Below are 17881 nucleotides of genomic sequence, written 5' to 3' on the forward strand. Positions count from 1 at the left end.
TACGTCACCAGGGAAGCCCTCTCCCTTGCCTTTTTGATGACAGCCATTCTGGTTTTTTTTTGTTTAACATCTTTATTGGAGTATAATTGCTTTACAATGGTGTGTTAGTTTCTGCTTTATAAAAAAGTGAATCATTTACACATATACATATGTTCCCACACCTCTGCCCTCTTGCAGCTCCCTCCCGCGCACCCTCCCTAACCCACCCCTCTAGGTGGTCACAAACCACTGAGCTGATCTCCCTGTGCTATACGGTTGATTCCCACTAGCTATCGATTTTACGTTTGGTAGTGTATATATGTCCGTGCCACTCTCTCACTTTGTCCCAGCTTACCCTTCCCCCTCCCCATATCCTCAAGTCCATTCTCTAGTACGTCTGCATCTTTATTCCTGTCTTGCCCCTAGGTTCTTCATGATCATTTTTTTTAGATTCCATACATATGTGTTAGCATACAGTATTTGTTTTTCTCCTTCTGACTTACTTCACTCTGTATGACAGTCTCTAGGCCCCATCCACCTCACCACAAATAACTCAGTTTCATTCCTTTTTATGGCTGAGTAATATTCCATTGTATATATGTGACACATCTCCTTTATCCATTCATCTGTCGAAGGACAATTAGGTTGCTTCCATGTCCTGGCTTTCGTAAACAGGGCTGCAATGAACGTTTTGGTACATGATTCTTTTTGAATTATGGTTTTCTCAGTGTATATGCCCAGTAGCGGGATTGCTGGGTCACATGGTAGTTCTATTTGTAGTTTTTTAACCAATGTCCATACTGTTTTCCATAGTGGATGTATCAATTTACATTCCCACCAACAGTGCAAGAGGGTTCCCTTTGCTCAACACCCTCTCCAGCATTTAATGTTTGTAGATTTTTTGATGATGGCCATTCTGACCAGTGTGACATGATATCTCATTGTAGTTTTGATTTGCATTTCTCTAATGATTAATGATGTTGAACATTCTTTTGTGTGTCTGTTGGCAATCTATACATCTTTTTTGGAGAAATGTCTATTTAGGTCTTCTGCCCAGTTTTGGATTGGGTTGTTTTTTTTTAAATATTGAGCTGCAGCTCAGCTGCTTGTAAATTTTTGAGATTATTCCTTTGTCAGTTGCTTCATTTGCAAATATATTCTCCCATTCTGAGGGTTGTCTTTTCGTCTTGTTTATGGTTTCCTTTGCTGTGCAAAAGATTTTAAGTTTCATTAGGTCCCATTTGTTTATTTTTGGATTTATTTCCATTTCTCTAGGAGGTGGGTCAAAGTATCTTGCTGTGATTTATGTCACAGTGTTCTGCCTATGTTTTCCTCTAAGAGTTTGATGGTGTCTGGTTTACATTTAGGTCTTTAATCCATTTTGAGTTTATTTTTGTGTATGATGTTAGCGAATGTTCTAATTTCATTCTTTTACATGTAGCTGCCCAGTTTACCCAGCACCACTTATTGAAGAGGCTGTCTTTTCCCCACTGTATATTCTTGACTCCTTTATCAAAGATAAGGTGACCATACATGCGTGGGTTTATCTCTGGGCTTTCTATCCTGTTCCATTGATCTATGTTTCTGTTTCTGTGCCAGTACCATACTGGCTTGATTACTGTCGCTTTGTAGTATAGTCTGAAGTCAGGGAGCCTGATACCCCCAGCTCCATTATTCTTTCTCAAGATTGCTTTGGCTATTCGGGGTCTTTTGTGTTTCCATACAAATTGTGAAATTTTTTGTTCTAGTTCTGTGAAAAATGCCAGTTGTAGTTTGACAGGGATTGCATTGAATCTGTAGATTCCTTTGGGTAGTAGAGTCATTTTCACAATGTTGATTCTTCCTACCCAAGAACATGGTATATCTCTCCATCTATTTGTATCATCTTTAATTTCTTTCATCAGTGTCTTATAATTTTCTGCATACAGATCTTTTGCCTCTTTAGGTAGATTTTCCTAGGTATTTTATTCTTTTTGTTGCAATGGTAAATGGGAGTGTTTTCTTAATTTCACTTTCAGATTTTTCATCTTCACTGTATAGGAATGCAAGAGATTTCCGTGCATTAATTTTGTATCCTGCTACTTTGCCAAATTCATTGATTAGCTCTAATAGTTTTCTGGTAGCATCTTTAGGATTCTCTATGTATAGTATCATGTCATCTACAAACAATGACAGCTTTACTTTTTCTTTTCCAACTTGGACTCCTTTTATTTCTTTTTCTTCTCTGATTGCTGTGGCTAAAACTTTCAAAACTATGTTGAATAACAGTGGTGAGAGTGGGCAACCTTGTCTTTTTCCTGATCTTAGTGGAAATGGTTTCAGTTTTTCACCATTTAGGATGATGTTGGCTGTGGGTTTGTCATATATGGCCTTTATTATGTTGAAGAAAGTTCCCTCTATGCCTATATTCTGGAGGGATTTTATCATAAATAGGTGGTGAATTTTGTCAAAAGCTTTCTCTGCATCTATTGAGATGATCATATGGTTTTTGACCTTCAATTTGTTAATATGGTGTATCACGTTGATTGATTTGCATATACTGAAGAAGCCTTGCATTCCTGGGATAAACCCCACTTGATCATAGTGTATGATCCTTTTAATGTGTTGCTGGATTCTGCTTGCGAGTATTTTGTTGAGGATTTTTGAATCTATGTTCATCAGTGATATTGGCCTGTAGTTTTCTTTCTTTGTGACATCTTTGCCTGGTTTTGGTATCAGACTGATGGTGGCCTCATAGAAGGAGTTTCGGAGTGTTCCTCCCTCTGCTATATTTTGGAAGAGTTTGAGAAGGATAGGTGCTAGCTCTTCTCTAAATGTTTGATAGAATTCGCCTGTGAAGCCATCTGGTCCTGGGCTTTTGTTTATTGGAAGATTTTTTTTAAATTAATTATTTATTTTTGGCTGTGTTGGGTCTTTGTTTCTGTGCAAGGGCTTTCTCTAGTTGCGGCGAGCGGGGGCCGCTCTACATCGAGGTGTGTGGGCCTCTCACTATCGCGGCCTCTCTTGTTGTGGAGCACAGGCTCCAGACACGCAGGCTCAGCGGCCATGGCTCACGGGCCCAGCTGCTCCACGGCATGTGGGATCTTTCCGGACCGGGGCACAAACCCGTGTCCCCTGCATCGGCAGGCGGACTCTCAACCACTGCGCCACCAGGGAAGCCCTGATATACTTTTTAAATAAAAGGCACTGACGGTATGAAGTTCATGCTGGGCACTGCTTTAGTAATTCAGATTCTGTTATGAGGTATTCTTGTTATCATGATTTTCTTGATTTTCCATTATTACTGTTGTTTAAAATGTCCAACTGGTCAAGGGTTTTGTTTCCTGATTCCATTATTAATTTCTAGTTTTACTGCATTGTGATCAGATAATGTTGTCTGTTTTATTTCTATGTCTTAGAATTTTATTCACGTTTTTCTTTTTTTATTCAGGTTTTTCTTGTGATCAATTTTGTAAATGTTCAAAGGGCACATGAAAAGAAAATGAGTTTTCTATTCTCAGGCTATAAAGTATGTTTTCAGGTTATACAGTACATTTCTATTAAATCTTCCATACTAAGAATGTTATTTAGGTATTCTCTGTCCTTTCTTTTTACTGTTTGTATTCTTTTAAATTCCTGCCATAGATTGAGAGAGGTGAACTAAATTTCATGTGTTTATGTTCTTCCTTATAATTCCTATAGTTTGATATCAAAATCCATCAAAGATATCATGCATGAACACACACAAAATGACAGACCAGTAATTTCTAAATATTAGGAAGCCAAATTCATCAGCCTTTTAAAAAATAATAATACACCATGACCAAATAGGGGTTATTCCAGAAATGCAACAATGACTCAATTTTAGGAAATATATTATTATAATTCAATATATTAATACTTCAAAAGAGAAAAACCATATGATTATCTCTATAGAAGCTTAAAAGACATGTAATTCAATTCAATATCTATTGAGTTTTTTAAAAATTCTAACTAAAACAGAAACAGATGGACATAATAAAGTCTATCTAATAATACCATCCTTAATCAGGGAACAGTAGCAAACTACTATGTAAGTTCAAAAGGTTTACTATTATTTTGATTATTTCATAACAAAATGTTAGCAGTATCCGATATTGTAATTTTGGTTTGGAAAACTCTGTAGCCTACATTTAGTCAAAGTTAAAACTTGATTAAATTAGACATCAAATCTAGTGACCTAAGAGCAATAAAGTCATGTTGAACAATTATGGTCCTATTTTTATACTCAATACTATACTTCAATAAAAATCAAGGTAAAAAATGTTCTTACTCTAAGTAGTATGCCAAAGAGTCAAAATACAGACATACCACGGGGAAAAGCTAGCTCTTAAAGAATCATTTGACTGGTTATCAAGTATTGCATTGGGACAAATTTCTGGTGATAAAGACTAGGTTAGTAAGATTTGAAACCCCTTTTATAACTGTGTTACCAAACTCCCAGTCCCACTGTACCTGTTTCTTTCAGGAGATTCCAGATGTCTCTGCATTTATGGATCTGATCAAGTGCACGATTCAGTAACATGGTCTATTTGGTAAGAAAGCCATGAGAAAATTAGTCTCAACCAAACCAAACTTTAAGCAAATAAAAATATCATTTTCACTAAAAACAGTTAAAAATAAAACTATAGAAAAATGAAAGTATAAAGTGAATATTTGGAATTTATATATAAATATTAGCCTCTCTCTATATTTTTTTACTTTTCCTTAATGTTCCAGAAAAATGAGGATTATATAGAAAATCTTGAACATTATCAATTTCTTTAATAATCTAGGATAGACGAGAAGCACTTCCAGAATGGTGGTATAAGGAGAGCCATGGATCCTCTCCCCAGCAAAACTACCATAACTGGTGAGAATTTTAAAACACAATCATATAAAGTCTCTGGAAATTGCCCTGACGGCATATAGCAAATGGGGAAACATCTATTCCAGGAAATCTAAGAAGTCTCAGTAAGAAGAGTGAATACCTGTAGCAGTTGAGCCATGATCTGCTCACTCTCCTCCAAGCTCAGTGTGATGTAAGTGCACTTTAGGTGGGTGTGGCCAAGAAGATGGGGCTCACTCTATCCTTAGTTTCCAGGCTAGGGATGACCAGAATGGGCATGCTGCCAGTACTTCTCATCCCCCTCCCCAAGATCTGTATTGCATGAGTTCTATTATAAATAGGCACAACTGAGAAGACTTGAGCTCTCTTTTTCTACCCAGTCCCCATACCAGACATTGCAAATTGAGAATACTGGGTCTCAATCGCCCTCACCTCAGCTTGCTTATAAGATAGAGTTTCCATGCTGGAAGAGGCAAGCCAAGAATGCTAGGGACTACGACTTTTGCCTAGCCCTGACTCATAGAGCTGTATTGTCATTCTGATATAAATGGGTCACTGTCCCTGCCTCTAGTTTCAAAGCAGTGGTATAGAGTTTCTGCTCAGGAGGAGAGGAAGGCCATTAGAAGAGTGAGCTCTGTAATCACCCTCCGGAGACTGACTTTTATTGACATAGAATTTGAGGAAGTTCGAGTCTAAGGGCACTATAAAAAAGTGGAGATTTTGGTGTGGGCAATTAACAGGAGGTTGGTAACTAATGATATCGACAAGCCAAACAGTAGACCAGCTAGAAGTTTACAGAGAGAACCAGGGGAAGAGAAAGCTAAGAAGATTCCCTATCCCTTCAAAGGGGCATTACTTTAATTGGATCAGACTGTGGAGCAATTTATGCCAAAGAGCATTTCCAAACACTCACATGAACGTGCACGCACGCACACACACACACACACACACACACACACACACACACACACACACACACACACACACACAGCAGTCACCTAGTAATTAGTCAAGATTTACATCTGTGTGTGATACCAATAAAAGAAGCCCATTCAGAAGCTTAACAGGGAGATCACAGAAAGAGATAGTCAAAAATAACCCTGCTAAAACTTCTTTCATCCCTTTTCAGGGGAGGGGTCAGGGTGACTGCAAAGGCAAAGACTGTAATCTCTGACAAGTAATATCAGAAGCTGTATACTACTATACAGCTGTGGGAAATAGACTGCACTGAACTAGCCCAGCCAAATCACTAAACAAATAAACAAGCAAATATTAACAGCAAGTCCCAGATGGGGGGGAATCAGTATCCAAAGATGTTCCAATATATTATGCAAAATGTCCAGTTTTCAACCAAAAATTATAAGATATGCAAAGAAACAAGAAGTATGACCCATACACAGGAATACACAGGAATAAAGTAGGCAACAGGAACTGACTTTGGAAAGGTCCAATGTTGGAATTTAGCAGACGTAGATTTCAAAGTAGCTATTCTAAATATGTTCAAACAACTAAAGGAAACCACACTTAAAGAAGGAAGGTATGATGACAATGTCAGGAAATGCAGAATCTTGATTAAAAAGGCAGTGGGATAACATATTCAATGTAATGAAATAAAATATCAGTCATCCAAGAATCTAATATCCAGCAAAACTATCTTTCAGAGCTGAAAGCAAAATAAATTCTCAGATTAAAAAAAGCTGAGAGAATCTTTTTGCTAGCAGAACCATTTTATAAAAATGCTAAGAGAGATTCTTCAGGCTGAAAGCAAGTGACACCAGACAGTAATCTGAATCCAAAGGAAAAAACAAAGTGTACTGATAAAAGTAATTATGTAACTGTAAAAGAAAGTATAAATATATATTTCTTCTTTCTTCTCGTTTTAAAAAAACAACTGTATAAAACTATATATAGGTTTTTAAATACCATTTCACCAACCCAAGAAGAAAATACATTCTTTCTCAAGCACACATGGCACTTTATCCAGGACAGACCATTTGTTAGGCCACAACACAGACTTCAAATAAATTTAAAATAACTTGAAGTCGGGCTTCCCTGGTGGCGCAGTGGTTGAGAGTCCGCCTGCCGATGCAGGGGACATGGGTTCGTGCCCCGGTCCAGGAAGATCCCACATGCCGCGGAGTGGCTAGGCCCATGAGTCATGGCCGCTGAGCCTGCGCATCCGGAGCCTGTGCTCCACAACGGGAGAGGCCACAACAGTGAGAGACCCGCGTACCACACACACAAAAAATAATAAAATAACTTGAAGTCACACAAAGTATGTACTCTGTCCACAGTGGAACAAGATTAGAAATCAGTAAGATAATAATAAATAATAATAAATTTGGGAAACAAACATGTGGATATTAAACAATAGATTCCTAAATAAACAATGGGTCAAAGAAGAAATCATAATGAAAATTAGAAAATATTTTGCGATGAATGAAAAGAGAAAAACAAACAAACCAATACTTATGGGATGCTGCTCAAGCTATGATGCTATGGTCTGAATGTATGCCCCCAAATTCATATGTTAAAATCATACCCCAGAGGTGAAGGTATTAGCAGGTGGGGCCTTTGAGAGATGCTAAAGTCATAAGGATGCAGCCCTCATACATGAGATTTGTGCTTTTTATAAGAAGGTTCCAAAGAGATCCTTGGCGCTTTCCATCATGGGAGGACACAGCGAAAAGGTGTCAGCTATAAAGGAGGAAGAGAGACCTCATCAAAGAACACAACCGTGCTGGCACCTTGATCTTGGGACTTCCAGCATCCAGAACTGTGAGAAATAAATTTCTGTTGTTTATAAGCTACCCAGTCTATTGTGTTTTGTTATAGCAGCTTGAATGGACTGAGACAGAAAATTGGTACTGATTGGTGGGGTGCTGCTGTAACAAATACCTAAAAATATGGAAGCAGCTTTGGAACTGGGTAATGGGCAGAGACTGGAAGAGTTTGGAGGTGCATGCTAGAAAGTCTACTTTGCCATGAATGGACTGTTAAGGGAAATTCTCTTGAGGACCAAGAAAGAGAAGAGGAGAGCTGTAGAGAAAGCCTCAGTCTTCTTAGAGAATATCTAAGTGGTTGTGAACCGAATGTTGGTAGAAATATGGATAGTAAATGTCATTCTGATGAGGTCTCAGATGGAAATGAGGAACACTGGAAACTAGAGGAAAGGAGGAAAGGCCATCCTTGCTATAAAGTGGCAAAGAGCTTGGCTGAATTGTGTTTGTGTTCCCAGTGTTTTATAGAAGGTAGTACTTGTGAGCGATGAAATTGATATTTGGCTGAAGAAATTTCTAAGCAAAGTGTTGAAGAGTGGCTTGGTTTCTCTTGAATGCTTATAGTAAAATGTGAGAAGAGAGAAATGATTTAAAGGTGGAATTGTTAATCAAAAATTAATCAGAGGGGCTTCCCTGGTGGCGCAGTGGTTGAGAGTCCGCCTGCCAATGCAGGGGACACGGGTTCGTGCCCCGGTCCGGGAAGATCCCACATGCTGCGGAGCGGCTAGGCCCGTGAGCCATGGCCGCTGAGCCTGCATGTCCGGAGCCTGTGCTCCGCAACAGGAGAGGCCACAACAGTGAGAGGCCTGCGTACCGCAAAAAAAAAAAAAAAAAATTAAGCAGAATTTTAAAATGTGGAAAATTCTCAGCCCATTAATATTGAAAGAAATAAGAAAGCATCAAAGGGAGAGAACACCAAGGGTGTGGCTGAATTGATAAGAGATTGCTGTGGATGAACCATCTCAACAGAAGCTAGGAGCTATTCATCAAGACAATGGGCAGATTGGTCAGCCATCTAAACAGAAGCCAGGACCTATTGTCCAAGGCAAAGGAAGAATAACCTCAACAGCAGATCAGAGATCTTTGGGGCTGGCCCTCCCATCAGGGGCCCAGAGTGCAAGGGCCTGCGGGGCGGAAGGATTTCAAAGGAGGGGCCCACTGCAGCCCAGAGCCATCTCATCTCCTGGGCTGTGCTCCTCAAGTTCCCACACCATGCTCCTCAGACACCCCAAGTGCAGTACAGGCTGCTGTGGTTGTCCCTCCAGAAGGCACAGGTTGCAAACCTCTGGAAGGCATCAGCTTGGTGTTTTCTCCCCGGTATTCAGAGTCCAAGAGCTGGGGGGCACTGCTGCCCTCTCCTAAATTTCAAAAGATGCCCCAGAGACCGTCAGGGCCCAGGCAAAGAACCTCTGTAGGGGAGAACCACTGCAGAAAGCCCTCACTCGGGCAATGCCCCACAGAGCCTCCTACCCCAGACCAGTAGAGCCACCTTGTGGAATTCCAGCCTGAACCCCAACTTGTGAGAGCTGCAGCATGTACTGCACCTGGCAGAGCCATGCAGGTGGGGTCTAGAGGCTTGGGGGCCCAACTGTAGCCCCAGTGGGTTCAAAATGTGGGGCACCAAGACAAGGAGGATTGTTTTTAAGCCTTGGGGTTTAATGTTGTTTTCCCCATTAGGTTTTGGGCTTACCTTTGTAAGCAGCTCTTTGTAGGAAACTGCCCTCAGCAGGAAACCCCTTTTCTTGTCAATTTAGCAAAGCTATATTGTAACTAACTTTTAAATCAGGCATCCCCATGCTCTACTCATCTTTGGCCCAAGCACACCTTTCAAATCTTTTGATCACACAATACCTTGCCTAACCTGTTGGTTCTTTCCTTAGATCAAAGAAGTAGAAATGAAGGATAAGTAGTTAACAGAAGACCAGATCTCTTCCCTAGCTTCCCCTTCAGTAACAAATTGTCCTGTTCTAGGATAAAGATGTGGTTCCTTGATGACTTACAATTACTATATATATTTTAAAGCATCCCTCACTTTCCCCAGCTCATACTCAGGAGACTAGATGCAATGTTGATAGGATTATGCAGTCTATATTGCTTCATAATATACTTATTTGGAAATACTTCAGTTGATGAGGATTTAGAGAACAAGGAACAGATGTAAATAATAGAATCCAACAAATCTTCATTAGAGAAAGAGCACCATGGTCTAACTCATAGGGGCCAGACTAACATGGGGCAAGGCAGAACTACATCTTCAATTATCTAAACAGATATCCATTCAAAAGCAAAGAAGATTATAGAAAGGTTACTAGGTTAGAGAGTTCTTAGGAAACATAAGTGTGTGCAAGAGAAAGAACACAGGAAAAAAAGAACAGTGTTAGAAACAAACAAAATAATTAAGGATCATACTTAAGAGTTTGTGAAATTTCCCTCACGTCAATTTGATCTCTATTCACTGAGATACAAATTTAACAGACTCAGGACTACCAACTTAAGAGGGAAAGCTTTCAAAAAGTTAAAACTGCTATGTGAAAACAAGATGTTATTGTTTTCTTAGTAAAGCAAAAGACCTTATTGTGAGAATACCATTGAAACAGAGCACGACCCTGTGGGGCCCTCCTGGGGAATAAAAACCTTTCCGTTCCCCCATTTCTTGTTTGTAGAATAAAAGTTTTCAGCCTCCTAGACCTTCCCCGAGTTCCAAAGGGCAGATTCAAACAGTTACTAATTAGAAGAGTGAGGGAATGCAGAAAGAATACAATACTGCAGGATGGTGGTCCTGGTTCCTCCTTGGGGGATGTGGATAACAGTTTGATATATATCTCTGAGTTCTTCTACAGGAACTAAGGCCCCCACCCAGGTGGAGGATGATAACTTTAGGCTGAGCACAAACATGTGGACCCCAGACTGGTTGGAACCAGAAGGCTGATGATTGAGATTCCTGGAACACCATCCTGTTACCTCACCACCAACCAATCAGAGGAGGGTTACACACTCTGCATCACCTTCCCCCCAAATTTTGCATATAAAAACTTCTTCCCTGAAATCCATTGGGGAGTTTGGGTCTTCTGAGCATGAGCCACCCGTTCTCCTTGCATGGCCCTTGCAATAAGCCTTTCTCTGATCCAAACTCTGACATTTCAGTTTGTTTGGCCTCACTGTGTGTGGGGCATATGAACTTGAGTTCGACAACACCCTTACTTGTTAGAAGCAAAATGTTTGTTTTGGTTTTGCTCTGAGGCTTGTAGATTCTTTTTTTCATCTTCTTTTACGATGGAAAGGTTTCTAAAAAGAAGCCCCTTTACTCCTCAGGACAACGACTTTATCTTCTTTATCCCCAGTACCTAGCAGAGTGCTTGGTACTCATATGTTTTTCAAGTTGAACTCAACAAGGGAAGAGAAAGAAAACAAAATATGTTGGCAGAGATCTGCTAAGAGTTTGTTCCAGATGTGAAGAATCATATACAAGAACAGATTAACAGAAGGAAGAGAATAAGCACCAAGAAGGATTTTATACCAACTGGAAAGAAAAGAAGCTGGTAGGTATGGGAGATGGTGACGTTTTCTTTGTCTAGGGAAGAGAAAAAAGCAGAGAGACCTAGAACTTAAAACCATACAAAAATGCTAGTGGTCCAACTTGGTGACAACTTTCTTAGCTTGAAAGAAGGAAGGTAAAGAACTAAAGACAAACCAAAGAATACTCTGGTAGATGGGAGAGCAAGATGTTCATGTTGGTATCTCCTAAAAGGGGTAAGGTTTAAGCTGAGAGTGGAATTCAGGTAAAAGTAGGAATTCTGTCTTCTTCTTGTTAAAACTGAGTTAATGATAAAATATTTAAGAATGTGGGCCAAAGAAAGCAAATGCAATTGAGTGACGAAAAACAAGCCAACTAAATAATTTCAGATGGCTATCAAAGCTGTTGAAGTAAATGAGTGCTTCCTTAGAGGATGTGTGAAAGGAAACAGAAATAGAGAAGACACTCCTATGGACCACATGTGATCACAGGGAGATGATTAAGATAAAGACTATTTCAAAACAGATTCAGAAATAATGATTCATGGCAAGGGGCATTTTAAAAGAAGAGGCCAAGCGAAATGTGACCTTTCCTTAGGAAGGAAGTAGCCATTACAAATCTTTGAAATCAACATGTTGCTAGAATGGAGGAACGGATTCTTTAAAGAGAATCAAAAACAATTGCATCAGGGAAAGCAAACATACCAAACAGCACACTGAATGCTTGTGTTTTTCCTGAAGGTTGCACATTACCTGTTCGGAAATTGTTGAAGCTTTTCTCCCTTTCTCTAGATCAACTGCAGATGCCACAAGTAAACATGTTTTCTGTGCAATCAGAACTGCTTGATCAGAAGGACAAAACTGGGACAGCTGATAAGAAATAACCAGAACATCAATGAATAGTGAGAATTCTGCCAGGTGAACACAAACAATCAGAATGAAAATCAGCAAAATCCTGTCTGAATGACAAAATTCAGCTGGAAAAGCACATCTCACCTTAAAAATGATATAGACTGTAACACTGATCTATGGTTTTAATTTTCTATTACTTTCTATTGTTTTTTTAGCACCTTTCTAGAGATTAAAAAGCTTCATTTCTTCACAATTTTCCTATCTTTCCCAATGACAAGTACTGTCATTTGGCCCTGTATTTCTATCTAGTGATTTACTTCTTGGTTTACGTTGTAATTTCTAAGTGATTTTCCCCCTGGCAAATAGATTTCCCCTTTGCACTGAATAGAGCTGAAATTAGTACCTATATTGTTCATGGTTGAAAGAGACAATGTCAAATCTTGACAGGCATTAGGCATAACCTCATCATTAAACCTTCTCCTCCAGCTTTAGAAAAAAAATCCCATGGGCTGTGCTCAGAGCAGGGGGCTGAAGAAATGGCTCCTCAATTTACAACACACCCAACAGAAATCTGAGTTCACTGTGACAAGGGGCACAAACTTGTGGCCTTCCTATGAACAAATACCCAACACATGTCCCCCTGTAGCTCCACATGGCTTCTGGGTAGGACCAGTGGGACAGGTCTCAATATTGGAAGAAAAGCTACAGTATTTAGTGGGGAGGTTTGCCACCTAGAGCCAGTGAGGTCCACACATGAGTGGGCCATAAGTGGTCTTACAGACATAAAGACTTTGAATCTCTTTATTCAAGGGAAAAAAAATAGATTCCAACTATATGCCATTCTGGAAAGGCAAAACTATGCAGACAATAAAAAGATCAACGGTTGCCAGGAGTTTCGGGGGGAGAGGGGAGCTGAATACACAGAGTACAGAAGTTTTTATTGAGCAGTGAAATACTTTGTATGACATTGTAATGATGGATATATGTCATTATACTTTTGTCCAAACCCACAGAACATGCAACACTACTCACTTCAGTAAAGTGAACCCTAAGGTGAACTGTGGACTGTGGTTTTATGATGTGTCAATGCAGTTTGTCATTGGTTTAAAAAAGAAAAGGGGGCTTCCCTGGTGGTGCAGTGGTTGAGAGTCCGCCTGCCGATGCGGGGTACACGGGTTCGTGCCCCGGTCCGGGAGGATCCCACATGCCGTGGAGCGGCTGGGCCCGTGTGCCACGGCCGCTGAGCCTGCGCGTCTGGAGCCTGTGCTCCGCAACGGGAGAGGCCACAGCAGTGAGAGGCCCGCATACCGCAAAAAAAAAAGAAAAGGTACGACTCTGTTGATAATGGCTACGCATGTGTCAGGACGGGGTATATGGGGGAATTTCTGTACCTTCCTGTCAATTTTGTGGTAAACCTAAAACTGCTTTAAAAAAAAAGTCTCAAAAAAAAAGAGAATTAACACTCAGGGTAGACATTTTTGGCAAAACTTTTGTTTTGCTTATATATGCATGCATATTATATATGTGTGTGTGTTTGTTGGACTGTGATGTAAAAGGTATTTTTTAGATCAAAAGTTTGCAGGCCACTGTAGTTAAGTTATACTAGCAAATAAAAGCACAAATTAACCTCAAAAAAAACCAAACCTCCCGGCTTTGTAGTACAGTAAAATTCTAGGCTACTTGATTCTAACATGGAATCCGACTAGTGCTATCATGAATGTCAAAACTGAAGCTAATTTATTTCACCTAATTAAAATGGAAATTATACCTAAACTTTCAAACATTATTTCTTAATCTCCCCAAATATTTAGTGATCATAATCATCGCCATCATTTAACTAATAGCATTTCAAGACACCCAATCTCTGTACATCTCAGGTGACTCATATATAAAATGAGGGAGTTGTGCTAGATTATTTCTATAGTTCGTTCCAGTTCTAAAATATTTAATCTACCTCAACATATCAGACTGCATACTCCAGAATGTGTATGAGGGATATTCTTTGCCACCTCTCCTTTCATCCTCTAATCAATACTTGATCCTCTTTCTGGCATTTAACCTCTACCTTGGAGGATAACACCTATTTTAAAAGGCTTATAACTGCAAAACAAGCTCACAAATCCTTACACACAAAACCTGCTCTCAGAAAAATTATAAAGCAGGTCCAAGCTTCTTAGCATCCTTTTAACCTCCTGTTGTCCCCAGATACCTATTCAATATTCCTATAGACTTATACCCATAACCCTTCCTAATGTTTTGGTAATTGACAACTTCTTAGAGTACTCCCTCCTAAAGATAGCTATATTTTGATATAGGTTCTGAGAGACTGAAATTCCTTCAAAGATAAAGGAATAAGTCTCTTATGGTAGAACTTTAGGCTCCATGATGGTTGTTTGTGATACTTCAGTATGGGGAGACCTGCCTCATGTTCTCATATTATACCCTATAGGGATCAAATTCCCCTTAGGTCATTCCTGCTTAAACATATATTAAAAATTCCTAGATTAAAAGCCAATCTCACTCTATACTTAGTCATTGACTATACTCATAGTGGTCATATCCTTGTTGTGATCCATATGTGAGATACTTGTTGGAAGAGACTTACCTTATAAGAAATTATGAAAAATTCTCTCATTGTCACTGGGTCTTTGTTACATTGCACAGCCAAGTTCCAAGCTGAAAGTTAACATGAAATAACATAATTATGAAAATTTACTGTTTAACCTGTACCATTATAATCTCCACTACCTACATCTTTAATATTAACACACTAATGAGGGGTTTCTCAGGGGTTAAAAAAAAGCTAACTTTAGGTTTTTAGAGAAATTTTTTCCAGGTAAATTTAGAGACTTCCATCACTTCCAATCTTTAATTCTAGGACAATGGCCAATGGAGATAGTGTTGGATTTTTTAAAATTGGGGACATAGGATAAATTCTTACTTGGCACAAATCCATCTAAAAAATGAGGATCACAGTGAGGAGTTCACCGACTGAGATTAAGCAAGTTATCCTTGTACCCATAGCTACAAATGGAAGATCCAGAATTTGAATCCACATCTGATTCTACCACCCCACAATGTTTCCCATAGCCACAGAATTTCCTTTTACCTGTTTTTCGAAACCAATGAGCTTCATTAGTCCTTGAGCCTGAAGTCGAGACTTCTCCATCAAAATACTGAGCAAGTTTCGGGAGTGCTGCAGTCAAACAGGAAAATCTGATATTGAGGTCTTTTACTTTATACTCTAGCAAAGTTGTTAATCCTGCTTTAAAAACAGTCAAACATGAGCTTGAATATAGAAAGTTCTTTTTTTATGCGTGTGCATGGGTGCATACCAAAAGTAATTTAAATGACAAAAAGCATTACCAAGCTCCAAGGAACTGTTAACTCAAACTCTGGGGAACAAACACATCTTTGGAGAGATTTATAATTTTAATTAGAGCAATCATTCACCACCTGAGGTAGAAAGATATGATTTACATGTAAGGAAACAAAGAAGAGGAATAATCATTTAAAACACTGAAAAGGAGATTGAGGATTGGAAGAGTATTGATAGGTTGGCATAATATTTACTGAGCTCCTACAGCAAGCACAGTATGGAACTAGAATGTGCCGTCATCATCAGAAAGCATTTATTACATACTCATGTGCCCTTCTGAGAGATAAGAATGCCAACAGAAAACTTTTTATCTTTTGAAAAGCTGTAGTTTCTAAACCACTTTGCTACATTTGCACCCTGTTGACAGGTATTTGAGGTATAAAATTGAACTACTGCAATAAATGGAACTGAATTTCTAAGATATGGAGTTTTTGGTGTGTTTTAGACATAAGGAAATAGGTACATGGGCAGTAGAAACTGGAAGACCTATTAGGCAAAAGGGACACCAAGAAAGAAAGCATAGAGTTGGAAAAAGGAATGCAATGTAGCTAGGACGTTAGCTGAATGAAGCGGACAGGGAGCAATTAGTAGATAGAGGAGATGACACAGACTTGGATAGACAGATGGACAGCTTCAAAACAACAGAGTAAACAATCTGAATTTGATTCAGAGAACATGAAAATTAGCAGGGCTCAGAATATTTTTATTTGTCTTGACCCTTTTTCACCTGTTCAATTTCTAGGTTAGGACCAAGTGGCAATAGACATGGAAGGGAGGGAGGGAGGAGGGTGGGAGGAGGGAGGGAGGGAGAGAGAGAGAGAGAGAGAGAGGGAGGGAGGGAGGGAGGGAGGGAGAGGGAGAGAGAGGGAGGGAGGGAGGGAGGGAGGGAGGGAAGAAGGAAGGAAGGAAGGAAGGAAGGAAGGAAGGAAGGAAGGAAGGAAGGAAGGGAAATGTCTTTCAAAAAACTGGAATAAAAACAGAGGTGAAATCACATTTGGAGATGAATGCTAATGATGACAAACTTTTCTCTGCTTGTGAATAAATAAACAGGTATACTGCTGTGACGTATGTTAGTAAAAGCATGAAGCTTAACTCAAACACGAAGCCTGAGTCAGTGTGCTCAATGTACCTGGAGAATTTAATAGAGGATAGAGGCAAAATGAAGGAGTGAAAATAACCAAGGAGATATTTACCTGTATTCAAGCAAGTCAAAAGTCTATCCATTTGTTTCTTTCTAAAAAATAAAGAAAAGAGTATTTTCATACTGTTCCAAAGCTTTACTACAGAAAAGTATCAAAAAGAGACTCTATATTTGCCTGAGAGCAGCTCAAGGAAAATGTTAAATTGTGAAGTTTGTTGTTCAAGGCTCCAACCTATCATTTCAACACTCTTTTTCCTCATTATAGGACACTGTTCCTCATCTCCAATGTCCTCATATTTTTTTCTCTCTTCCCCTTCTACACCTACTCTCAAGCAAAGGATTTCAATGACTGATAAGGTTTTATATTACAGGGTCATAGAATTTCAGAGCAGGTAGTGATCTCTGTGATTTTCAAGCTTTGGTTTTTTTTGAAGAGGGGGAACTGGAACCTGTGTTTCAAATAAAATTTTATAAAAGTCTAATATACAAGAAGAGACAAAAGTGTACCTGCTCTGGTTGAACCAGTGGTAGGTGGAGGCCTAGAGTCTCAGCTTCCTGGAAGTCCCTGAGGCAGTGCCACAGAATTTCCAGGTTTCTAAGGAATATAGTTTAAAAACCACTTATCCATACCCTTCATTTTACAGATGAGGAAACAGATCTGGAAATGTGGGATGTTCTGTCTAAGGTCATGCAATGACAATGCCAAGACTACTACTACCTAGGTCTCTTGACCCTTAGTTAAGCTTCTTTAGGGGCAACATAAATTTTAACAGAGAAAAACATCCCATTATGCTTAAACAAAGGATTGAATATGGAAGTATCAGCAAACTCAACTAAGGAAGTTTATGGTAAGTAGGGTAGAACACACTATAAGACTGGCCTTATCAGGAGAATGTCTAGTATTATACAGTACAGACTGTGCTTCAGGAAAAGTAGCAGCTTTCTTAGGGATAAACATTAAACATCTGCTTTATATAAAGTAACTTCTAACAGTAAATTTTATTAATCTGAATTTCAGCTGAGCTAAAGTTGACTTCACTATTTAACTTTTTTTTTTTTTTTTTGCGGTACGCGGGCCTCTCACTGTTGTGGCCTCTCCCATTGCGGAGCACAGGCTCCGGACCTGCAGGCTCAGCGGCCATGGCTCCCGGGCCCAGCCACTCCGCGGCATGTGGGATCCTCCCGGACCGGGGCACGAACCCGTTTCCCCTGCATCGGCAGGCGGACTCTCAACCACTGCGCCACCAGGGAAGCCCGACTTCACTATTTAATTCAGTGACTATATAAAATAATCTAGGGAGGGTCCATTAATGCAAATAAATTGTACAAGTAAGAATGAGCACATGGAAAGGGATGTATAGTCTATTTAAGAGACAAACTGCTTTCAAAAA

General features: G+C 39.5%; 1 protein-coding gene and 1 non-coding gene across 2 annotated transcripts in view; one reads left to right on the top strand and one right to left on the bottom strand.

The window, feature by feature from the left end:
- Window positions 1–17881, bottom strand: part of TEX11 (testis expressed 11) — a 345588-nt gene that overhangs the window by 59326 nt on the left and 268381 nt on the right. Inside the window, exons 21-25 of the mRNA XM_033849819.2 lie at window positions 16543–16583; window positions 15080–15166; window positions 14576–14646; window positions 11872–11988; window positions 4453–4525 (exon numbers count right to left, since the gene is read on the bottom strand). Coding sequence (XP_033705710.1) covers window positions 4453–4525; window positions 11872–11988; window positions 14576–14646; window positions 15080–15166; window positions 16543–16583 — 389 coding nt within the window. The remainder of the gene's footprint in view (window positions 1–4452; window positions 4526–11871; window positions 11989–14575; window positions 14647–15079; window positions 15167–16542; window positions 16584–17881) is intronic.
- Window positions 12477–12604, top strand: LOC117310491 (small nucleolar RNA SNORA11). Its single transcript, XR_004524635.1, has one exon. It is a non-coding gene; the product is annotated as a small nucleolar RNA SNORA11 (small nucleolar RNA).

This window comes from Tursiops truncatus, chromosome X (genome assembly GCF_011762595.2).
Source record: "Tursiops truncatus isolate mTurTru1 chromosome X, mTurTru1.mat.Y, whole genome shotgun sequence".
NCBI classification, from domain to species: domain Eukaryota; kingdom Metazoa; phylum Chordata; class Mammalia; order Artiodactyla; family Delphinidae; genus Tursiops; species Tursiops truncatus.